This window comes from Malaclemys terrapin, chromosome 4 (genome assembly GCF_027887155.1).
Source record: "Malaclemys terrapin pileata isolate rMalTer1 chromosome 4, rMalTer1.hap1, whole genome shotgun sequence".
In the NCBI taxonomy this organism is placed as follows: Eukaryota; Metazoa; Chordata; order Testudines; family Emydidae; genus Malaclemys; species Malaclemys terrapin.
In genome coordinates this window covers 123,652,213-123,677,782 of record NC_071508.1, presented here as the reverse complement: position 1 = coordinate 123,677,782, position 25,570 = coordinate 123,652,213, and the positions used below count along the sequence as shown (strand labels likewise).

General features: G+C 42.2%; 3 protein-coding genes across 4 annotated transcripts in view; 1 reads left to right on the top strand and 2 right to left on the bottom strand.

Annotated features, from left to right (window-relative positions):
* The window catches only part of RIN3 (Ras and Rab interactor 3), a 105,747-nt gene extending 100,662 nt beyond the window's left edge, over positions 1-5,085 (bottom strand). Inside the window, exon 1 of the mRNA XM_054027788.1 lies at positions 4,815-5,085. Within this exon, the coding sequence (XP_053883763.1) occupies positions 4,815-4,861 (47 nt within the window). The 5' untranslated portion in view covers positions 4,862-5,085. The remainder of the gene's footprint in view (positions 1-4,814) is intronic.
* Positions 4,902-25,233, top strand: LOC128837003 (uncharacterized). 2 transcript variants are annotated; one of them, XR_008444875.1, is made up of 3 exons: positions 4,902-4,983; positions 5,449-5,520; positions 23,924-25,233. XR_008444875.1 is itself a non-coding variant. In XM_054027792.1 (2 exons), exon 2 carries the CDS (start codon positions 24,098-24,100, stop codon positions 24,908-24,910), a length of 813 nt encoding a protein of 270 aa, XP_053883767.1. In that variant the 5' UTR covers positions 5,223-5,520; positions 23,924-24,097; the 3' UTR covers positions 24,911-25,233. The 2 variants fall into 2 exon arrangements, 1 of the variants encoding a protein (XP_053883767.1); XM_054027792.1 differs by lacking the exon at positions 4,902-4,983 and having other exon boundaries at positions 5,223-5,520.
* SLC24A4 (solute carrier family 24 member 4) overlaps positions 18,940-25,570 on the bottom strand; it is a 142,728-nt gene continuing 136,097 nt past the window's right edge. The window contains exons 15-17 of the mRNA XM_054027793.1: positions 23,434-23,546; positions 22,470-22,535; positions 18,940-20,395 (exon numbers count right to left, since the gene is read on the bottom strand). Of these exons, the coding sequence (XP_053883768.1) occupies positions 20,243-20,395; positions 22,470-22,535; positions 23,434-23,546 (332 nt within the window). The 3' untranslated portion in view covers positions 18,940-20,242. The remainder of the gene's footprint in view (positions 20,396-22,469; positions 22,536-23,433; positions 23,547-25,570) is intronic.

Here is a 25,570-nt window from a genome sequence, read left to right as displayed (position 1 = left end):
CCAATGGGAAGTCTTCAGATATTAAGGCCTTAAAAGAGAGACATCTTGATGTATATATTTCAGGTAATTTTTAAGAGATCTTTATGGGTCCCTCAAAGACTTTATGATTGGATTCTGGGAAACTAAGCCACCTGGCTTTACTAGTCGAGGGATACAAAAAAAAAGTTTCTATATAATAGGTAAAAACTATATAAAATAGATTTTCTGTAAAATACATGGCATGTATCAATACAAAATGCACAATGGCATGATGAGTAATGCACACTGATGAGTATTTCAGCCATCTCAAACTCATGCTGATAAAAGCTTTATGTCACACTACACCACTGAAGATTCCACATACATGTAATATCAGTATATGTACACAAACATACACACACCTTATTTCACCCACCGTTGCGTGACTTCTGGGTGGAACACAAAAACTGTTAAACAGCACCCAGCAATTTAGGCCAGGAAATGAAGAATGCTATATTTAGTTAATTCGGCAGTGGAAATGTCAATAAGCAGAACATTATTAGTTGAACTAGAATGTGCGCAGGCAGCCCAGGTTAATGCCCCCCAATTTTGTGAACAAAAATATTGGGCCCTCAGGAGCCACGCAGGAGCTCAGTTCTGTTTGTCTTCTCAAAGACGGGCCTTTCTAGTCTCACAGTGTCCCCTAGTACCATGCTGAGGCATAGCTTCAACACTGAGTCAGAGGCAGGACTCCCTCCAGCATCACCTCCCAAATACTGACTAGAGACAGCCTTGCTTAGCTTGTGACAGCTGATTGGGAAGATCACAAGCTGCAGTGGCACAGGTGCAGGTATGCTTTGTGTTTATCTAAAATTTACTTCATGAGGCATTTCCTGTCCAAACTCTTAACTCATCCACTGCAGGTTTATTTCAATATCATCTCTTCTTTCCACTTTTATAGCAATCTTCTAAGTTTGGTCTTACCTATAAACATGTAAGTCACTGTGGTGGTACTTTCTTTCCTCTAAGTCAGTGGTGGGCATCCTGTAGGAACGTGCTAGCCATGCACGGCCCACCAGGGTAATCCACTGGCGGGCCGCAAGACAGTTTGTTTACATTGACCGTCTGCAGGCACAGCCGCCCGCAGCTCCCTGTGGCCACGGTTCTCCATTCCTGGCCAATGGGAGCTGCGGGAAGCAGCAGCCAGCACGTCCCTGCAGGTTGCCCACCACTGCTATAAGTCATTTACAATCAGAATGGAAAACATTAATCTAGGCACTGCTTGCTTGCCCCCTTTCTCCACCATGACTTATAACATTTTACCATAGCAATTTATCTATAACCATCTGACCATTTCCGTCCTTCTCATTCCGAGAAGATGCATCACATGTGGTAGCTGGATACTTGAGTACTAGCTTACTAAGTGGAACTTTGGGCCTGGTCCAAAGCTCATTGGCGTTAATAGGAATCTTTCCATGGACTTCAGTGAGCTTTGGATCAGGACCCTTGTGAACTGAGGAACGTTGAGGGTTTTTTAAAATACATATTACTTCTGTTTTTTTAGTGCTGGTGAGATGTGTCAAACTGATAGTCCTAGAGATTTGATCTTTGTTAAATTATACAACCACACAGCACAGGCAGCACCATTGCTGGCTTTTCCAGTCCTCCTTTGCAACGTGTCTCAATTTGACCTGATGAGACAATCCTTCTAAAAGTTATAGCTCAAACAGAAATTATGGCCTTGATGCAGAAATTACTGGGTGAGGTTCTTTGGCTGTGTTATGCAGCAAGTCAGATTAGATGATCATAATGGTCCCTTCTGACCTTAAAATCTATGAAACTATGAAGGTAATTCAGTTTCCAGATCATTCAGTTCTTGGCCACATGGGTACAAAGTTAGTTCCAGTTGTAATGGTGTGTTTTGTGCAAGGGCCAATTGTCACTAAGAAATGGACTGAGACCATCAATTCATTTCACACAGAAAACTAAGTCACTGGAGAACTAAGCTGGATGCAGATTGGTGACCCATAAGTGAAAACCTCCATAACTCATTCCAAGTCCCCATCCATCTATTTTCCTAAATGATTATTTAATATGCAAGTACTGCACATTATGTTTCTAACTTAGCTCTTGTCTGCTGTCTTCATTATCTCCTCCAGAAATTTGCCAGATGTTGGAGTCAAAGCATGTAACTTTTTATGAAACCATGCTCCCTAGTTTTGATCAGCTCACATTTCTCCAGATGTTTTGTGATCTCATCACTTGTTAATTTTCCTAGGAACTTGCCTGACTCTAGGTCAGACTTACTGGTGTATAATTTCCTGGTTCTTCCTGTATCCCTTTCTTAAAGACTTTGATTAGGTTGGTTGCTATGCAGCTCCTAGTTACCCTTTTCCCCACACATCTCTCTAAGGACCTATTAATCCATTCTCTAGACCAGTAATCCCTTCAGCATCTCTCTCACATTTCTAAGGTGTAATCTGGAAAAATGTCTATATTTACTGATTTAGATTACACAGGGCTGATTCTGATGCCATTTCTAGGGACTGATACTTTGTAAATTGCAAGTGCACTTATGTGTGTTCCATATTCATAGATACTATACATGTAAACAGAAATTCTGCATATGATTGGCCTACTATAGATTTAGCCAGCCACCTGCAGATTCATGTATTGAATTGGTATATGCAATTAAGAAGATTGTTTGGTCAATTGCACTTGCATTTCTTTATGCACAGAATTTTAAAAATCAGTTCCCTATCCTTCACCAGAAACTTTTCTTCCATCATCTTGAAGTTGTTTGTGAAAAATGTAAAATGCAGCTTTTTAATATTTTCCATAAACATTTTGTGATTTCTATGCTCTATTCCATGTGGTTGTAATAGGAAGTCAGTTGGGCACTTCACATACAAGTTCTTAATTCTGTAGTGTATCAGGCAAGAGGCCGCAAATTATATATTATAAATATCACATTACAGGTCTTCAGGAATTGTGTGACAAATCAGAAGAGTTAGTGATACCAGGAATTTCCTAATATGGAAGTTACTGTCTGCAAGTCGGGATTTATTGATAAGAAGGGGAGACTATAAGTGGGGAAAAAAGTAAAATCAAATGTGTTCCTAATAAATCTAACCAATGCTAGTATCTGAACAAGATAGGGGAACACATACACTTTGCATTATCCCTGAAAGAAGCCTTATTACGCTCCAAATCACTGTTCTATGATATATTTACTTCCCCTTGAAACTCTAAACTGAAAGCAAATCTCTCTGCTATGCAAACATGTGGATCCTTTCAGCTGAGCTGAGAAAGAGATGATAAAGAGCCTAATTAATTTCATTTCTCAATAGCTGGCACCTTAACTATCATGGATGCAGGAAATATCTACAAAGTGCATATTTATTCCTTTACAACAGCATCTAATACGTTGCCCTTTTGGGTCCCCACTGATCATGTGAATAACCGATCTATTTGATTGGTATCTTGTCCCTTGTTGTTTAGCATTAAGTTGACCGAAGTAACGCGAAAAGTGCAATCTGGAACGGAAACAAACCTTGCTCATATAAATTGGGTAAACGTTTTAATATTGCAAGGGCAAGATACAAAGCTTAAAGAAAAATCATTCAAGCAGCTCTAAGGGCCAGACTGTGGAGCCCTTGCTCACTTAGTGATCACTTCCCTACATGAATAAATCTACCAGTTTAAGTGGGAGTAAAAGTGTTCATCCATGTGAATAAAAGTTGCATAATCCAGCCTTAAGTATCTGGAGCCTGGATATACCCACAATGCTTACAATCACAGTGCTACTTCAAGCGCGGAGTTCCCCAAAACCTCCTCTCCACATGTACACACATCTTTGTATCCCTTTGGCCACAATCCACTGTTGGTGACAGTAAGGGCAGTTCCCCGGGCTGCAGTGGTTTTCCCCCTTGCTCCTCCGGTCACACAATGGAACAAGAGTCTGCTGTTTGATAATGCAAACGTATTTGTATCCCTTCCTTGGCTCTCTCTATCCCGATTCTTCTACCACCCCCATCACCAGGATATCCGGGAGCCTTTAGCGATGGGAAACATTAAAGGAGTGTGTCAGACCGATAAGAGGCACTCACAATACCTGGGACGTTATGTTTTTCCACTTGGGTAACCAGAGGGTTCCGCAATTATGTCATTTCCCCCTGATTGTTTTGCATAGGAAACAGGAATGCCCAGCTTCAGCGTGGACTTTCCAATCTGGCTGATACTTGGGTGGCTGCCAATCAGCCCTTGACATTGGACTTCTTCCAAATCCGAAGACCAGTTTGCGCCCTCGCTCCCTCCTCTTAGGGCTCGAGCCTGCCAGGTGCAGAGCACGCTGACCCTCAGCCAGTAACGCACTTAACCATTGACCTAACTTTACGCACGCCGGAGGCAGTGGACTGCTCAGGTGCTTACGGCTAAGTGCGCACTAAAATGCAAAGGTGGATCAGAGCCAGAGTGCCCGGCGCGTTGCAGAATTGGGCCCTTATTCATTTTTTTCAGCATTTCAGGGAAATCAAAACAAGTCTCCTGGAAAAGTTTTGCCATGTTTGCAAAAGCACCTAACTCCCTTGGCACCCACTTTTTAAGCGACAACCGCGCTCTGCTCACCCTCTTTCTTCGCTCCCCAAATACCTGCATTGTCTGCTCACATACCGTCCTCGAGTTTGTTTTACATAGGCACCTAGTAGCTACAGGAAGTGCAATGCGATGGCATGAACCCAGCTGATAACTGCACGTACTGCCTCTGAAGGGAGCAGCGAGCCCTTTGTTCAAAAAAAGCAGCGAGCGAAGCAAAATTCTTATTCAAAACTTGCCGTCGCTAAAGTTTCAAGACTTACCCCGCGAGACCCCGGGCTCCCTCAGCTTCTGCCGATGTTGTCATCATTACAGCAAACTTTGCGAGGCTTTCTGTTTCAGAATGGCGTTAGAGCTCCTTTGTAAAGCCAACAATCCTTTCCCATCCCTGGGCAAAGCCTCCGCATCTTATGGCTTATTCTCAGGAAGATGGTATGTCAAGCCGGGGTAGGGGAGGTGATTTAATATCGGTTTCTGCCTCAGTAGTACCAGGGGGACAGTGGACTAAGAAGTACTGAAGTGAGAAAAAACTGCTTTTAGCCTCTTCTTTCTACTTCCTGTATTTATACGAACGGGGGATTTCAGGAAGAGGCAGTCCTTGGTGGTCAAGGGGGGGGGGATGTCTGTGGTTATTTTTTTTTTATAAAGCCATTTTTAGTAGTGAACTTTGGCTCAGAATATGAAAAAGAAGGGCCCGGGCTTGTTAATCCCTTCCATGGGGGAAATCAGTTTTGCAGACCTACAGGTATATCAGGGGCAGCAGAGCACTTTGTAAAGGATTTTATAAGGCAATGCAAGGGCAGTAAGTCTCTGTCTGCAAATTCCTAAAGCGGGTGTATTTGTATTGAGTGAGTAACTGGAACCAGATGGAGTCTGGAAACCTTTATATTTACACAGGACCTGAGGGAAAGAGGCGTCTAAGACTGGAGAATTTCAGCTTTTCAAGGAGGTCGCCACTGAGTGCAAAGGGTAAGGAAGGGATGTTAATATTACAGTGAAGCTACTAACTACTGTCTGTGGCATAAAAGCGCTATTCTGAGAGGATATTTGATCTGGAATTACTCATCAAGTGGATTATAACCCAGTTACAGTAGCAGTGCTTGCTTGCAGTATCTGAAGCACTGGAAATGTATTGAGCATAGAAGCGCTGTGTGTTCGCCTTAGGGACTGGCAGGTATGCAGATATTCAGATCTGGATGGTATTTCTGTTAGTCAGTAAATATTCCAGTTCAGGAAAATGTATAATGGAAATAATTGGGTTGAAATGGGAGCTATGCTGGGCAGGGAGCTGAGGGGAGCAGCAGCATAAGAGACAGAGAAGAGCAAAGGTAACTTTTCCTCTCTTACGCTGGTCTTGAGGAGGTAGTCGGTGTAGTGACAGAGAAAAGCAAGCTGGTTGTGCACAGCAAGCCACAGCAGCAAATGGTAATAACTAGCTGTCATTGGTGTCTTGGCATCCGGGCAACTATTTAGGTTTCAGTATAGACTCTTGGCCCAGTTCTGCACCCTTTTGAAGTCCATAAGAGTTTTGACATTAACTGCAATGACAGCAGAATCAGGCCTGGTGGGATTGGTAGAGTAATAGATTTTTAAGGTCAGAGGGGACCATTTGACCATCTCTTTTGACTTCTTTCATAACGCAAACCAAAGAATTTCACCCAATAATTTCTGCATCAAGCCCATAAATTCCGTTTGAGTTATAGCATTTCTTTTAGAAAGATATCCAGTCTTGATTTAAAGACTTTGACTGATGGAGAATCCACTACCTTTGTCGCTAAATTGTTCTAATGGTTAATTACCCACCCTGTTAAAAATTTGTACCTTATTTCTAATCTGAATTTGTCTAGCTTCAGTTTCTGGCCACTGGAGAGCATTATGCCTTTTTCTGCTAGATTACAGAGCTGTTTGCTATCAGAAAACTCCTCCCCATGTAAGTAATTGTAAACCATGATCAAGTCACCTCCTATAATTCTCTTGGATAAAACTAAACAAATTGAGCTCCTATAGTCTGACATTGGAAAGCATGTCTTGGACTTGCATCTGAACATTGGACTTGCATCTGAAGAAGTGAGGTTCTTACCCACGAAAGCTTATGCTCCCAGTACTTCTGTTAGTCTCAAAGGTGCCACAGGACCCTCTGTTGCTTTTTACAGATTCAGTCTAACACGGCTACCCCTCTGATAATTGGAAAGCATGTTTTCCAGATCTTGAATCAGTCTTGTAGCTTTTCTGGGCCCTTTCCTTGATTGTGAAGGTTGGAGCAAAGCAGTGCAAGTTATGTTCACAGGGGTTCGAGTGAAACGTTGCCCCAGTTTTGTTTCACCAAGCTGGCACCATTCGAGTTTCACTTTGGGTTCTGGATTTGAACAAACTCATAAATGCATCACAAAAAACCCCGCCCAAACCGCTGGATTCCACCTGCCCACTGGCCAAACTCTGGAATGACCTTGGGCTCTTTCAGAATTCAGCCTCACTTTTCAGCAGCTGGGAGCTGAGTTTCAGATTCCATTCAATGAACAGGCTCCCAGAGCCCCTTGTTAAACTCTTACACCAATGTGAAGGGGGCTCAGATGTTTCCTTGCCTTTCACATAGTTCATAATCTTGTCTCACATGCCATACATAAAGGCTTGGAGAGACTTTTGAAGAACAAATATTTTTGCCCAGGGAAGGCAACAGAATTCACCACGTGTCAGGAACATCCTAACATGTTGCTTAAGGGAGCGCAAACCCCAAGACTAGAACACCTTAAACATGTTTTTTAAAAATCGAAAAAAAATATTTTGGCATTGTTTCTGTTTTACAGGGTTTGAAATGGAGCCATTGTTTGTTTTTCACAAACTTTCTGGTGACATTTTTAATAAAAAAAATATATACATGATTGTTAAGTAAGTGAAAATTTTGATATCCATTTTGAAAATGATTTCAATAAAAAGATCACAAAAAATAACAAAAAGGGTCTTTTTTTTCCAAAATATTTCATTTTTGAAAAAAAGGCAAATTTTTAATAACAATTTTTTTCAAAAATACCTTTTTACCAGCTATACCCAACAATATGCTAGGGGTGCAATCTGGCTCTGCGCTATGGCATCGAGCCCTGGAAGTGAAAAGGTTATACTAAAGCTAGACAACAAAGCAATATCCAGATATTACAAACCCTGGTTCTCTTGTGAAAAAGAGATGGATCCAAGCCACTCAGCATTTAGATCCAGATCTGAATTTCCCCAAAGCTTGGGGGTGTGCAGATTTGGTGTTTTAGTCAAGCCCACATCTTGCCTAAAAACGGACGCACGTTCAAGGTGGTGGATGGATTCTTGTTTTCCCGCAAAGTAGTCCACACATCCTCGTTTAAAAACACAACGTTTTGCCATACATATGAGGTTTTTTTAATGCAGCTGAGTTAGGTTTTAAATGGCTTTTTGGGGATAGCACTTAAGCACAGTAAGCGCATTTACTGCATTAGATGCTTTCAATGTATGTGCAGATTACATGACAATTATATTTTCCATACATGTACACACTGTCACATCATCAATATCATGTGTGATAAAAAAGGATGAAGAAACCGTCAAGCCTATTGTGTCTCTTTACAGCATGGGCCCTTCATAGCACATAATAGGCCATCATTCAAACTGCTGGCAGATTAGAAGAATGGGACTTTCCTGCATTCAGGTATTGATTTCTTTTAAACAATGGCACGTTTGAAAACCAACCTGTTAATTTCCTCTGTTAAAGAGACGTCACAAAAAGAGACAAAAGCAAAGAAATTCAAAGCTCTCCTTCCTTTGCCTTTCACCTTGCCTCCTTTGCCCTGCTCACCAGGCCATGCAGCACGTGCTGTGTGCCTCGGAGCTGCTCCCCTGGCAGAGAACTGGCTTGTTGCAGTCTCCGTGAGAGAAGATTACTGCTGAACTCCTGCCATTCTGAGCACATTCACAATTTAAAGTTTTTCTTTTGTTCCTTCAACACTGTAATTTGTCAGACTAATGCTGCCTTAATCAGATATGCTCTTGGTTAATGCAAAATAGCTGCAGGTTTATTGAGCGCTGGGGGTTGGGGCTGTAAACGTTGGGTTTTAGGGACTGTCAATCAATTAAAAAAAAGGGGGGCCCAGAAACTGCAGAGTTCTGGAAGGTCTGGGGGCCGGAGGGAGACCAACCACTGCACCCTAAGGGGAAGTAACAAACTGTTCCCTCTTGTTCTGAGGCAGAGCACCCAGCATAAGGCATATCAGGATAGTCTCTCCTTTACAACAGACAGCCCATCCAACTCCTATATTATTGAAAACAGTACACCAAAGAGCACAGCTTTCCCTTGTAGAACATGGTCAGCATGATTGCTACCATTCTCTTAACAGGGCTAATGAATGCATGTCATTCCCTCCACCGTGTTCTCTCTCTCCCTGGTTATCTATGTTCCTCCCATCTTCTCTTCCATTGGTCTTCAGTGATCTCATCACTTGCCTTTGAGATAGCCACTATAACAAAGGTGAGTAAAGTCAAACAGAAGACAGGTCCTTCCTGGGTCATCTCTTTTTTGCAAGAACTCTTTCCAGGTTCCTGCAGTGTGTGGCCTTCTCCATCACCCATTTAGTTTCTTGCACTAGAGTATTCAGTTCTTCACCCGGAAAGTACATCCTGGAGACCAAAGAAAATGGGAATATTCTGGGATGCATTTCCAAAAAGCCCACGTGTAGAGGCTCCCTCACAAACTACTGGTATAGTAGCTGGTGCTGTGATTCTAGTTTCTGTCTCCTCCATCTGCTTTTGCTTCTGCTATCTCCATGTGTCATTTGTTTCAACTTCCTCTGCTGCTGCTATTGCCTGATAATCTAGGCAGAGCCCAGCAACACGGTTAGGATTGGAGATGTCTTATTTCCTCTGCTGATTTGCAAGTCACACTTACAAGCAGGAGCGTTCTTTGATCACAGATAAAGCTAGTGCTGAAAAAAATAGATGGAATAAAGGCATTCAGCGGTCCAATGTCGATGTTAGAAAGGCACCTTTCATGGCATGTAAAGGACACCGAGCAAAACCCAAGTGAAACCACCCAACTAGAGACACTGGTGTAATTAAATTGTAAATAAATTACCTAGCAAGGCTTTAGATAAAGCTTAGAACAAACTCTTAACTTCTCATTTCTTTTTTGGAATGTGATGGTTTTTCTTACTTACAGGCTAGATTGCAACATGGACTCTGCACTCAGCTTAGACCCTGATATGGGCTACCCAGGTTTTGGGTTAGGGTGCATAGGAGTAAGTGGGGCCAGGGCCACCGAGAGTGGGTTCGGGCCCGGTGAAAATTTTTTTTCAGGCCCCCCAGCAAGGGCGGACTGGCTAAACAGGGCAGATGAGGTGGGGGGGGGAAGCCAGGGAAGCCGGGCCCCAGGCCCCCTTCTAGACCGCCAGGCCCCGGTAATTTGTACTGGCTTCCCCCCCCCCCCCCCCCCCCCGTCTCGTCAGCCCTGAGTGCGGCTACTCACCTGCTACCTCCCTTGCTGGAGGAGGGAGAGGTGGGGAATGGGTTTGTGGGCCTTGAATCCCAATCCTTCACGGCATGGCAAAAGTATAGGTCAGTGTGACCCAGTGACCCCTTAGTACCTATTGGCAGAGGGCACAGGGGGTGCATAGAGTTTTACAGGTATCCCGTGAAGTCTCTACTGAGAGCCAATAGCCCACTGGTTGTCACTGTAATGATCTTAGGGTTCACTCAACAACAAACCAGTGAATGAGACAGGAATAAAACTTTTATTAAAACAAACTAAAGAGCTGTGGTGAACAGCTGTACACAGCTACACTGGGTTCTCAACCCCAGCTTCCGGGGCTCATCTGTCCCTTATGAGGGAGCATCTCTAAATTATAATCTTCCACAAACATATCTCTACAGTCACAATCATTGCAAAATGTGTGTACGGATAATATTTAAGGGGTTATGTATCTATACTGATAATTATGTTCTCAAGGTCTTGGAGTTAAGGCAGATCACCAGCAGGTGACATACTTTGGAGATGTTGCTTTCAGGCAGAAGGTAATGGATGCCTATCTCCCTGTCTGGCTATTTGCATACTGTGTATTGAATCCCTCACAATGCATGCATACTTGCATACAGGGGCAGCTCCAGGCACCAGCACAGCAAGCATGTGCCTGGGGCGGCAAGCCGCGGGGGGGCGGCGTGCCAGTCGCTGTGAGGGTGGCAGTCAGGCAGCCTTTGGCTGCGTGCCTGTGGGAGGTCCGCTGGTCCCGCGGCTTCGGCGGCAATTTTGCCGCGGGTATGCCAAAGGTGCAGGACCGGCAGATCACCCGCAGAAATGCCACTGAATCCGCGTGCCCAGCAGACTGAATGCAGGCGTGCCACCAAAGGCTGCCTGACTGCTGTGCTTGGGGCGGCAAAAAACATAGACCCGCCCCTGCTTGCATATCGAGTCACACACAAAAGAAGAGATTGCAAAATCTACAAGAGAGGAAATCTACTGGAACAAACAAACAGTGATTGTGTGTGTGTTTGTGTGTGTGTGTGTGTATGTCCTGTTTATGAATGCAGACAAAGAATTGTTCCGGTATATCTTGGATTGCAAAGTAACACACTGGGTCCTTCACTGAGGAGGCAAACTGACAGCATGTTTGCTTGTCTAATGAAAGGGGAGTCTGAGCCAGCCTGACTGTAAAGTGCTTCAATCTTATTAATTATGTCGAGGTTCTAGAATGAGTTTATATGCAACCATTTTTTTCCAATACTTCTACTTGTTGCTACTTGAATCTCTGTGGGCGCTAAATTTAGGCTTGGTCTACGCTACTAACATATCCTATAACTACGTCACTCAGAGGTGTGAAAAACCCACATCCCTGAGCAACATAGTTATACCCGCATAACCCTGGCTTCTCTTGTCAACATAGCAACCCCCTCTCGGGGAGGTGGAGTACCCATGCCAATGGGAGAAGCTCTCCTGTTGGCATAGGTAGTGTTTTCAGTAAGCGCTACAGCAATGCAGCTGCAGCAGTGCTGTGCTGTGTGTGTAGACAAGCCCTTAGATATGTTTACAGTGAAATCAAGTATAAATGCTGCGTGTTACGGAGCAGTGATCTGAGGTGCAACTGGTAAGCTGGGGTGTACTGTTTTTTCAAAGCAGCGGATCTGTGAATACTGTCAGTGTCCAGTGGACCAGGGACTAGGCACTCCAGGGAGCTGCTCGGAGGGCTTCAGGTTTGGGGTGTGCTAATAACTAACCTGTAAAGTAAGTAGGGTTGCCAACTTTCCAATTGCTAAAAACCAAACACCTTTGCTCTGCCCCCTCCCGCGCGGCCCTGCTCCCCGCTCACTCCTCTCCAGCCCCCCCTCGCTCACTCCCTCCTCTCCTGGGACTCACCTGCTGTTGGGAGAGCCAGTCTGGGAGGAGTTGACGCAGAGCTTGCCCACCTGCACAATCAGGAACCAGTGAAGTGTGTGGGCGATCAGTCCCCAAAGCAAGGGGCTGGGGCACAGCAGGACACGGCAGGGTTGATCTCTGGCTCAAGGGGGTGGGAAGGGGTCAGTGCCCATAGCAAGGGGACAGGGCAGGGAGGGGTTGGTCCCTGTAGCGAAGGTCAGGGCAATCGGGGCATAGCAGAGGCTGGTCCCTGGAGCGAGGGGCCAGGGCTGGGTCAATCTGGGCATGGCTGGGGCTGGTCCCCAGAGCAACACTCCAGGGCGAGGATGGGTTGGTCCCCAAGTGAGGGGCCAGGGCTGGAGCAGAAGGGGGGGCAGGCAGAATCTCCCCTGCCCCCAGGTTGGCAGCACCTCCTACCTTTTGGAGCCCGGTTCAGAAGCCAGCTACTGCTCTGTCAGGCATCAGAAGCTCCTCCATGTGGCTCCAGCTGCAGCTCTTCCCGCCCCCACCCCCCAAGTGGCAGAGGCTGGTTACTGCGGTGGACCAGACCAGCCAGGTTCCCTTTTCGACCGGACGTTCTGGTCGGAAAATGGACACCTCGCAATCCTAAAACAGAAGGGGCTTGAGGGAGGTGTTTGCATTGCCCGTAGCTGGTGGAGTTGGGGACTGACCCACAGCAGGCACAGACATGGCCTCCTCATGCCAAGGGCAGCTGACAGCGAAGTGCCTCACAACTCTGGGTTCCCCCTGGAAGCGTCACAGCCAGCAGTACATTACTCCCCCCGGAGCCAGAGGAAGCAGGGGAGGTAATGCAACTCAGGTGTTTCCCTGGCTATAGTTCCTCCTGGGGGGATGTAGCTTATACACCTCTGGGCTGTGCTTTACATCATAGTACAGTCCAGTGAAAGTAAAGGTGTTTCAGAATTACTCTAGCCCAAACTGTGATACATTTACTCCATGGAAAGCACCTCTGAAGTCAATAGGTGAAAATCTTGACTCCACTGAAGTTGATGGAAGTTTTGCCATTGATTTTGATGGGGCCAGGATTTCACCCAATGCAGAGTGAGGTGCCAAAAACAAGGAAGGGTATCATATTCCAGTCCTCTGTTTTTAGATTTTTGACAGTTGTCATGATGGTGTTTCACTTATTTTCATATCGTGTGTTCCAGAGAACAGGAGAGCAACACTCAAGGTGTTCTTATGCATTTTATTGACAGTGTACATGTTGATATATAGTACATTACAATACTGACTGCTAGGTTCTTTATAAATGTATAGTTCATTTTAACTATCTTTTAAAATTTTCACAATAAAAATAATCAAATACCATGCCAACATTTTGTAACAAATTATCACATTAATTCCATTTGATTTTCATGACATACATCTCTGTACAAAGGACCCCATATCACAGTGCATAAGGTCACAGTCATTGAAAAAATAAATAACGTGATAAATAGATTTGTGCTATTTACAGTTTACAAAGTTGTCACTTTGATTTCAAACTGAGCAGCTCAAGAAATGTGTCATAGTATTAAAGAGGTACCGCACCTCTGCAGGGTGCATTGTAAATGCCTGCAAGTGTGAAATAAAGGGAAATTTAACAGGATCAGAAGTTATTTCATGGTATATCTACATTGCAGTCACAGGGTGTGATTGCAGCTCATGCAGACACACCCAAGCTAGCTTTAATCTAGCTAGTTCAGGCACCAGTGCAGTGAAGCCAGGGGGCAGCACATGCTTCAGCATGGGCTATACAAGCCCACCCAGAACCGTGGGTAAATGACAGAGAGCTAGTCTCCACTGAAGTGTGCACTGGTGCATTTTCATTGCTCCAGTACGTGAGCTAGCTAGATTAAAGCTAGCTCATGTGTATCTACAGGAACTGAAACCACACCCCATGCCTGCACTGTAGACGTACCTTCAGTGTTCACAAATGATGCCAAAGAGTTTCTGGCAACAGAGAAGACAGTGGGAGCCAAATTATGCCCTTGGATACACTGGTGTAACCCTGAACTAACTCCATGGACATTACAGTAGTTTCACATGTGTAAATCCAGAGTAAGTGAGGGCAGGAATTTGGTCATAGCTTTGTTGCACAATTTGAGCCATTTTGAACATAACTGCTGCCATGTTAGCAGGTTTATTTCTTTGCATGCAGAAATAGTATATGAATAATGGGTACAATCTTGCTGCAACAATCCTCTGAAAAGAAGAGGCTCAGGGGATAGATTTTTTGGAGGCTTCCTGTCTGATTCTGATACATTCTGATATCTTTACATACGCTTACTATACATCAACCTCCACATTTGCCTTTCAAGTTTACCAAGATCATCTCAAAGATCAACAGACCTAAGATTGCGTACATTCTTTGTGCAGAAATAAAAAGAAACATGCTTAATTACTTACCAGCAATTGCCTTTAAGGTAATATGAAAACAACACTAGTTTACCATTTGCTTCTTTCAGACAGTATTATTATTATTTGCATTTCGGAAGTATGGTAACATGCAGAACATGTGGTACATGAATTGCCATGTTCATCACCCATTTGAGCGAGTGTAGTGGGTGATACACATACCACCAGTTTCGATGCACAGATGTGCAGGACCTTACTGTTTTCCCTGGGAAAAAGCTTCAGGACTCCACACATTGGTGCACTGTGTTCTGCCATGGGTACTATGATGAGGCCAGTACAGTAAAAGCTACTGGAAACAGATAAATGCAGGTTCAAGATGCCCCCATTGGAAAGTTTTTTAATATGTGCATATTTTGCTCTAGATAACAATTTTAGCGATGGTAGGTTAGAAATTATAATGTACACTTTGGCTTATTTGAATGGCAATTTTTCTTTTCTTTTCAAATGGAGCATTGATCACTTGGGTACACAGTTTTTCAAAAAAGCTGAAAACTGGTTTTGGTGCAGGACTGTTGGAACTAAATTCCTTAGGAAGCCTGCAGTTAGCTAACATCAATCCTGCCACCCTGCACATTTAGAACAAGTTAGAGCTCCAGTTTAAGGAAATGAAAAGGACAATATATATTAAGTACTCATGTACAATTTTTTAAATTTCTTTTTAGTGTCTGAACATGTTAGTTAGCTCATGCAGACACACCCAAGCTAGCTATTAAGATATTAAGCCTGCTACGACAGAATTTTATGTCTCAAGGTGCTGGATTATTTAATAGCAAAATTCTTTGGTTTCACCTGGGTATACATTTCATTCAGTGTTTGCCTTAAACTACACAAGAAGCTCAGAGGTTTTCCTTGCCAGGCAGTGCTTATAAACTCCACTGAGAACACCTACCCAGGTTACAAATACATGACATACCATTTCAATCAACCCAGGAATGAGCCTTGCGATGGAAAATGACAAAACTAACAGGTGAGAAACTTGTGTAACTAGAACAAAACATGTGAAGAAGAAATTGAAACAAGTGCATGAATTTTAAGCACATTCATAAAGGAATTCAATGATAGGAATGGAAATTCTGTATAATTAGAGTGTAAAAATAACACTAGGAAAAATGTGGTGTTTCCTCTTAAATATGAACATGATCCTTAATAAATAAAACCCAAACCAATAAAACTATATATAAATAAATAAAATAAAATTGGCACACTAATAATGACTGAGCTGAGAGGAAAATGGCCACTCTGCTGAACATGGGGGAAGACTCACGTGTTCTTCCAGGCTGGATTGCAATCAAAGAGCAGCGCTCAGATCATCAAATAGTCACAATCAGCCTAAAGCTAGCTCTTAAGTTTAGGTTAAACAATTCAGGGCCTGATCCAGGTAATACTCCCAGTAAAATCAGTGGGAGCTTGGGATGGAGATTCCCACTGCAGAAACAGGCCCTAAGTTATAAAACTTTATATAGTAAACACTACAGTATATGTGTGAATTCCTAGCCCTACTGAAGTCAAGGACAAAACGCCCATTGATTTCACTGGGGCAGTTCATCCTATGACATGTCACTGTGCTACTTTGAAGGAGTTGTAGCGGAAAGGAACTGTTCTGCAGTCAACACCTCCTCAGTCTGCTTTCCTTCCCTTTTCATTGATAGTTTACTGTATTTGGGGGGTAACTCCTTTCCTTACAGCCTGCTCCACTGAAGACAAATGACTTTTCATGTATTGTAGATTGTGAAACATTTAGAAAGGTGCACAATTTGTCATGCGTTTTAACAACAAGGGGGAGGGAGCAAGTTCTGTCATTTACAGCAATGTAAATCCACAGTGACTTCTGCAGTGTAACAGTAGATTCTGGCCCAAGCTTTTTGTTTCAGGGAGTCTACAAAATAGGAGATGGAAAGGAAATGAAAGTGATACAAAACCCAGAGACCAGGAGCTGTTGTTTATTTAGGCCCAATTCAGCAAGGCACTTAAACACTTGCTTAACTTTAAGCATGTGACCAGTTTTGTTGAAGTTAAGCTTTGCTGGATTGAGAATATTTTTTTCTGGAGTAGTACCATTTTTCAATGCTATTTTCTTGGCAACTTTTGTATCACATTAACAGTTTCCCCTCTCACATCCACCAGTTTTCTTTTCACTCATGCACTAAACATTAGCTATATTATGCAAAAACACAACAAATTCCAGACTCCGCTAGCTAACTCTGTGCCATGATTAATAGAACAAACAGATGCAGATTTTTACATACACAATGTGAACAGATGTGATTTATAATTTTGCCAATTTCAGGGAGGCAAACATGAATCCCTGCTTTTGTTTTTTACTGGAAAGCTTCCAAATGTGTCATGTTTTTCAGACCATATGAGTGATTTTTTTTACATTCAGAAGGCACAAGTATAATATTATTGGTATGATATATATTATCTTGAAGATATTTAGACAGTATAAAACAAGCGGCTCCTGACCAGCAAAACAATTTTTCTCAGGCCGCTCAGTTTATCTGTATGGCTTGGATTATATTGATTTCTTTCTTTATTTTTGTATATAGATAAAATGTATAGAGAGAAATCTTCAGAGTAAACTAATTTACATGACAATTTTTCATCAAGGCCCTGATACAGCGCATAATACTTCTTTGGCAAAGTATATATCCCTGCTCACCTGGTCCCATTAGACGAGACTTTTATCAATAATTATTTCTGGTAAGCACGGTAGGTTATCTGTAATATTATAAATGCTAGACATGAGGCTGAGCCCTGGGGTTCAGAGTCAGAATTGATTCAGAATCCAAATATCCTCCAAATTGAAGGGCGGAAGAAATGGGTCAGTATTCTGGTTGGGCCCATTATAGAGATGGGGCCAACCTATGAAATTTGGGTCGAACGTTTTGTTTTGGGACAATCTCTGGTTAGGACAAAATAGAACAGAGAGCTGTAGAATGGGTTAACTCAACCACGATAACAGCATCCTTTTAGGCAGCGTAATTCTAATCCATATTAACACATGCAATAATTCCATGCCTGGCTGCGCAGCGTGTTTAGGACTGGCTGCCAGGTAACCAGCACAAGATCTTTAGTCTTTTGAGGCTTGCTTGGCTCTGAAATATCCAGCTCCAATCTGTTTTTCTGTCTTTGATCCCATAAATGTGTAAAATGGTGTAACTTGTTGCTGCACAAATCGCTGATGCCTCAGCTGATCAGTAGGGCCTAGATTGTAACTTGGACCATGCTCCTGTAGTTTAGGAATCCCCATTATGCCCCACCATGGGCTACCTAGGAGTTGGGTCTGAATATGGGAGGGTGCTGTGAGCTTGCTACTTCCCACTACCCACCCAGCAGTAAGTAGGTGGGGAGTGAATGGAGCCTTGACTCCGCTCTCCCATGCCAGCCAGCCCATACCAGCCAATATAAGGGGCATAATAAATTACTACCAGAACAGGACAATTATTCTCCTGGAATGGAAGGAAGAAAAAGGGGCAGGAGCTGTATCCTGGAGGCACAATCTAGCCCTGGCTTACAGCCTTTCTACAATTAAAATTTAAAAAAAAAAAAAAAAAAAAAAAAAGGGGGGGGGGAGGGATAGCTCAGTGGTTTGAGCATTGGGCTGCTAAACCCAGGGTTGTGAGTTCAATCCTTGAGGGGGCCACTTAGGGATCTGGGACAAAATCAGTACTTGGTCCTGCTAGTGAAGGCAGAGGGCTGGACTCAATGACCTTTCAGGGTCCCTTCCAGTTCTAGGAGATAGGTATATCTCCATATATTATATTATAAGTATAACACAGGTGTGCATGGATTCCACCTCTTTCCATGTTAAACCACAGTGAAGGTATTTTAAATGCCATTACATTTGCATCCCAGTGACTTACACATACTGGTCACACTTGCCTATTTGATAAAGCCTCTTAATCAAATGCCATTTGTTGCCATCTTTAGGATTGGTGAGTTCAACCACTTGAGTGAGGGGGAAAACTCAAAAACTTAGCTTGGTTACTAATACTGACATTTGTAACAAAGAACAGTAAGACAAATAACAGATATGTTGCCCTTTTTCTTTAGGACTGTGTTGAAAGGATCCTATTCCTATTAAAATTCAACAGCAAAATACATTCATTAATTGGTACCCCCATACACATCAAAAAATAGCCTTAATTATAACACATTGCCTGGGGTAATTAAGGTTGTGCATGCAACTTTGCTTCGAAAGGAATTATTGGTCACATATTAGTCAGATAAATTTAATATATGTAAAGGAACCTCTCTAATCAATTTTATTTCCTAAAGATTTAAAGTATTTTTGTTGACAAATAATGGGCATCTTGATATATAATCTTAAGTGCAAAATATTAATGCATTTAAAATGCATGAAATCTTTAGTAATCTGATAGATGTTTTGCTATATAAACATTAAAAAAATAAAAAATAAATCTATGTATAAAGTTAATTGTGCTTCTTTAGAAATCTTATATGTTTTGTTCATATACAACTTTAAAATACATTTTAGAGTTAAGTAGCAGTTTCAAAATATATTAAATTCTTTTGATGAATCTTCTTTGTAACTCCACTTCAAACTGTGACATTACACAGTTTTGGTAATGTTACTCATTATTCTGGACCAGATTCTGTTCTCAGTTATGCCCAGGAAAATTCAGAGTTACTGTTTTAATTTAGATTTATACAGGTGCAAAGAAAATCAAAATCTGGTTCTGTGCGTTTAAAATAATTTGGCTCTAAAATAAGACATGCTTTAAAACTTCCTGCATACAATCTGATCAAGGAGATAGTTCCCATGACAGACTTGATCTTGTTAGAGTTGTTTATTATCTACACTACTTAGTGTTGGGTACCCATCTCTATTAAGTTTGTGGTTACAAACAAAAACAAAACAAAATGGAGAAGATGCAGCAGCTTCTAGATTAATATACTAATAATGAAATAAATTCCCCCCCAAATCCCTGATGCATCATATTGCAAGAAGGTCTGGAATGTGTTCATGGTCTATTTTTCAGATAACAATTGCCACTAGAAACTGAGCGCCCCACTGGCATTAATCTTTTAGTTTCTTGTAAAATTACAAGTGGGCTTACTAGTACCAATGCAAAATGTTACTTACAGGCTTTAATATTCCACAAATGTTAGTTTATATTTGTACAATATTCCTTGTTGATGGTAAAACACATTTTTCAAGTATGAATATTTTGCACATATTTCTCTTTTGAAGATTTCACATTCTATTACTCTTACTGTGCATCATCAAAAGTGATACGATATTAACCATTTTCTCTTCTTTCTCTGTAAAATTGTTCATGTGTTCTTCACATTTTTTTAAAAAAAGAGAGTGATTAAATATTCAGAAATCACCAACAAAGGCTTATAAATGTCAATGCAGTTCCTCTATAAACAGAGCACTTGAAGGGGAAAAACATATGTCCACAACAGTGCATGCCATGTTATGTGCATCGGACTTTCTGGTCCTGTAGCTCCGATGCTTTAATGGAGTCAAGAAAAGTTCTGAGCCAGCCTCTTCTTCTTCCATGGACAGTAAATGTCAAAAAAAGAGAGAGGAGAGTTTTTTCTAGTCTTGTTCCGATTGACTGTGGTGCATTACTGTCTGCATAAGGAGAATGAAAACCACAGCAGAACACCACGAAAATCGGACTTTTGAGTGCTCTGCATGAGATCCACAAGTTGGATGGCTGAGCAGCAATACCCAAAGAGGAAAATGCTTTGGTTGCCTTGAGCTAGCATGTTAAAAGAAAGGTTTGTTTTCCTTCCAGGTAAGTAAAAGTGCTTGTTGGATGACAAAGCAGGAAAGAAAATCAGATGACTGATGAGAAGGTAGAAATGTAAAATGTCTCCTATCATTTATAGCACAAGGAATCAAGAGTATGTCAGCCCCTCTCATGGTTGTGGCTTGTTTTAAAGATCTTCTCGGCACATTGGAAAGTTGACAAAGGTGAAGACATTAAACTCTATTAATACAGAGAAACACAGGAAAATGGCATAAAGAAACAGCACGTAGAAGCCTAGTTTCTTGTCAAGTTTCCATTTATTTACATGGATTCCACCCACCTGCAAGTATACAAAGTGTTAGTTAATGGAGTCTCAAAGGACACGAATGCTACAAGCTTCAAATGAGGTCTATTTGAATCTGCTGTCCTTAAACATGCTAAAAATGCAGTCTTGGTATTTTACAGTGTTCATTTTTTCAGATAGAGATAAGGCACATAACTGATCGAGTTAAACATGAGGGCTTAATTCTCAGCTACATTAAGGCCTCTTTACACTGCTGTAACATATAAAGCGGCCTTTAAGTGGGTGTAACTTAGGGTACGTCTACATTGCAACTGGAGGTATCCTTGGACAGACATATGAGCACTAGCTTTGATCAAGCTTGCTTGCTAAAATTGCTTTGAGCAGGGGGTTGGACTAGATGACCTCTTGAGGTCCCTTCCAACTCTGATATTCTATGATTGCAGTGTAGCCATGGCAGTGCAGGTGGTGGCACAGGCTAGCGGTCTGAGATGCTAGGTCAGAGGTGGTGCTAGCCCATTGGGAGCCCTAGGTAGGAATAGCGCTGTCTCTGTCCTAGGTAACATTCAGGCAGTTAGTCCATGCTGCCATCTGCACTGCTGTGGCTGCACTGTTATTTTTTAGCATGACAATTGATCACAGCTAGCATAGGTATGTTTACACATGCTGCAGCATAGATGTACCGCAAGTGAGTGGTATATTTTCAGAACCCTTCACAGGGTCTGAGCTCAGCGAAGAGCTCTTAATGTAACTGAGAATCAGGTCCATAAGTGTATAGTTTCAACATACTCGGAGTCATGCAGCTCCCATTAATTGCTTCAGTACAGCCTAAATTATCAGGTAAAAGAACCTTCCGTGCTGCCCCCTAGATCTACTGTGGTCTCTGGAACATTGGCCCTTACAGAACGTTACTTCTTTCAACAGCTGCAGAGAAGCAGAGAACATAGTATCAAAGGCGGTCAGAAGTAATGAGAGTTAGATGGCTTGTTCCTTCATACAGACAGTTTGCCAAAATATATGCCACTCAAATTGTATTGTGCAAAGACATTGGCCAACATTTCCAAAACCTGGGTGACTGGTCTAAAGTTAGGCCCCTAAATCCACATTTAGGCTCACATTTAGTGAGAGAGTAATGGGAGTGTTCAGAAGCTTTTCGATTCAGATGACACTGCTTCAGCTGTGTCAGAAGCCTGGTCATTCTGCCCCTCAATGCCCTGTGGACACCTTTGATGATAACATTTAGCTAACCCTCCCATATCTTGCCAAACTGCTGGACAAGTGGGTGGGTGGGTGGGGAGATTTATGACACAATACAACACAACTGTTGTCTTTTAAGATATTACTTGGACATTTGCTTCCCAGTGTGGCAAAAATGAATACCAGTGATGGTGTCTACTGAGGGCTGGGCTGGAAAGAGATTATGTCCATACATGTCACTTGTGAGATGCATTGGCAAGTTAATTGTATACTGACTAGGGTCTGATTTTTGCAATACTGGTCGTCCTACCACCAAATTTAGTGTGTCATTGGTACAACGCATTGGTAAGCTACAGACATGATGCAGAAATGTGAGGTCTATGGTGATGACCACATTCTCTATGTAGTCTCCGCTGAGAGTCTACAGTTTGAGAAACACTGTTAGCGAAGTGTTAATGAGGATGGATATTTACACTTTCAGAGTCTGGTTCTGCCCACACTGGGCTCAATGGGAGTTTTGCCACTGACTTCAATGCATTCCAGTGCAGGCCCTAGATGCATTGGAACTGACTTTAGACCCAAATCAATGTTTCACTTACCAGGCCCTTTGTTACAAAATAAAGGCCCAGTCCTGAGAGGTACTTAGTTAGCTCCTCCTGGGAGCCGAGGTCCTCAGTTCTCACTGAAATAAATGGGAATTGAAGGTCCTCAGTGCCCCATTGGGTGCTGAGAGCCTGATTTAATGCCCACTGATGTCACTGGTTGCTAGATAAAGTTCTATATGAACAAATGCTAGTCAGAATGGTAAGTACTTCCAGTTTCGCCTACTTCTACATGCAAAGTAAATACATGTATCAAATTATGACATGAAGTGAATACTCAACGGAGTCATATTTTAAACCACAGAAATACTTACAGTAAGAGCTACAGACCCCAGCAGAAGCACAACCGAATAGACCAGTCCCTTGCTATTTATCTTAACCTGTGAAAATCAGACATAAAAGAGAACTTTAAAATGTTTAGGACATAGTAATTGCAATAGAAAGTTAACTGCCTCTTGACTTAGAACATTCTCTATTCTATTTTAAAGTAATGTCTAAAATTTAAAATGAAAGGCTTGTCTACATGACGGGGTACTGCACTCTACAGGGGTGTGATTTCTAAAGCGCACTAATATGTTGTGCATTAATTGGCCCGCGTTGATCCTGCTCAGGTGCACTAAAGGCTTTCTAGTGTGCCTGCACTACATTAAAGTGCACTAGGGGTCTACATGGCCCAATTAATGTGCAACATGTTAGTGCACTTTAGAAATCACATCGCTTAGTGCTCATTGCTTCACTGTATTGACAAGCCCCCATTTGCAATTTTTAAATGACATAGATGTTTAATTCATGGCAAAAATTACAATAATGGGATAACAGCATGTTTAAAAGAATCAGAACAAATACGTAAATAATCAGTCTTGCTTAACTAAAACCCCTCAGCACTTGCATATTGCCTTTGGTCAATAACTCTCAAGGAGAGTAAGCCTTATTATCCTCATTTTACAAACAGGTAAACTGAGACATGGAGAGCCAGAGAGATTTGCTCAGAGTTGCACAGTGAGACAATAGCAGAGCCAGGAATAGACCCAATTGCTCATATTCTCCTGCCACCCAATACAATTAACTCACATTGAAAGCAATGGGAATTAATTGCATCTTGTGACAGGAAAATTGTTCGCACATCTCCCTGTTCTTTGGCTAGGAAATAACCTCATGTCTTATTTAACTACTAATAAAAATGCTCAGCATTTTTACAATGTTTTCTTCTGAAAACAAAACACACAAAACCAAAAATTAAACAATTAAACAATTAAAAAAATATATATATATACGTACCACTGATCCATAATCAATCAACATAGTTTGCATGCCCCATGGTACTCCAAGGCCTACTAAAATGTCAAATACATTGCTCCCTATTGTATTGGATACTGCCATATCACCAAGACCTGGGAAACAAAAACAAACAAACAATAATTCTCAGGTCAAAACAACACACAGGACAAACATTCTGTAACAAGGCTGAGGAGGAGGGGGAGAGAGAGAGAGAGAGAGAGAATGACTGTTGAGCAGCTTTGCAATGTAAGATGACACTTTAAAATTAGCTAACTAAGCACTCCTGCAATCCCCACGTGGGCAATTTGCCAAGTACCTAAGATCAATACATAATTTGCGTAACATTTACATAACCTTTTAAAATAAAAAAATGCTCACAACCAATATACTTTGTGCATGTATCATCCTTGAGGGGTGAGTAGAAATTGGTGTTTGAGTTTGAAGCTAATTAAAAAACGGGTTGATAAGCTTTGTCCTGTTTTCTCTGTAGTTTCAGGGCACAGCTGGCCAGGAGCTTCATTGTAAGAAGCTGCGTGTGGTCTGTCTTCATCTCTTGGGATGTGCTCTGGGGACGTGGGCACTAGTTAATCTGAAAGGTGATAGTGAAAGGTGCTGAGCAGCGTGGGAGCTGAGGACAGTCAGCACTGAGCAGGATTGGGCCCTTATGTGTGTGAGCATCAAGTTCATTTGCTCCAATCCCTCGGATAGAGACAAGCACCTACAAGATCTCTATCAAGCATTCTTAAAACTACAATACCCACCTGCTGAAGTGAAAAAACAGATTGACAGAGCCAGACGAGTACCCAGAAGTCACCTCCTACAAGACAGGCCCAACAAAGAAAATAACAGAACACCTCTAGCTGTCACCTTCAGCCCCCAACTAAAACCTCTCCAGCGCATCATCAGAGATCTACAACCTATCCTGAAAGATGATCCTTTACTCTCACAGATCTTGGGAGACAGACCTGTCCTCGCTTACAGACAACCCCCCAACCTAAAGCAAATACTCACCAGCAACCACAAATCACTGCACAAAACCACTAACCCAGGAACCTATCCTTGTAACAAACCCCGATGCCAACTCTGTCCACATATCTATTCAAGTGACATCATCATAGGACCTAATCACATCAGCCATACCATCAGGGGCTCGTTCACCTGCACATCTACCAATGTGATATATGCCATCATGTGCCAGCAATGCCCCTTTGCCACGTACATTGGCCAAACCGGACAGTCTCTACGCAAAAGAATTAATGGATACAAATCTGACATCAGGAATCAAAATACTCAAAAACCAGTGGGAGAACACTTTAACCTGTCTGGTCATTCAGTGACAGACCTGCGGGTGGCTATATTACAACAGAAAAACTTCAAAAACAGACTCCAACGAGAGACTGCTGAGCTAGAATTGATATGCAAACTAGACACAATCAACTCCGGTTTGAATAAGGACTGGGAATGGCTGAGCCATTAGAATCAATGTTTGTATCTCCCCTTGTAAGTATGCTCACACTTCTTATCAAACTGTCTGTACTGGGCTATCTTGATTATCACTTCAAAAGTTTTTTTTCTCTTAATTAATTGGCCTCTCAGAGTTGGTAAGACAACTCCCACCTGTTTATGCTCTCTGTATGTGTGTATATATATCTCCTCAATATATGTTCCATTCTATATGCATCCGAAGAAGTGGGCTGTAGTCCACGAAAGCTTATGCTCTAATAAATTTGTTAGTCTCTAAGGTGCCACAAGTACTCCTGTTCTTCTTTTTGCGGATACAGACTAACACAGCTGCTACTCTGAAACCTGAAAGTTCATTTTAGAAATTTCATTTTTTAAAAACAACCCCAAACAATAATAAAATAGGAGAACAAAGTGTGAGTGGGTGGTAAGGTCACCAGAGCCTTGTTCTTACTGTCAACTCCCACCTGTTTATGCTCTCTGTATGTGTGTATATATATCTCCTCATTATATGTTCCATTCTATATGCATCCGAAGAAGTGGGCTGTAGTCCACGAAAGCTTATGCTCTAATAAATTTGTTAGTCTCTAAGGTGCCACAAGTACTCCTGTTCTTCTCTCTGTCTCCTGTGCTCAATATTAGCTGGTGTCTGATTTTGATACAATAATAATGGTGG

Bases quoted from the DNA above. Each gene is read 5' to 3' on its own strand.
- LOC128837003 (XM_054027792.1), top strand. From the start codon at position 24,098: ATGTGTGTGAGCATCAAGTTCATTTGCTCCAATCCCTCGGATAGAGAC.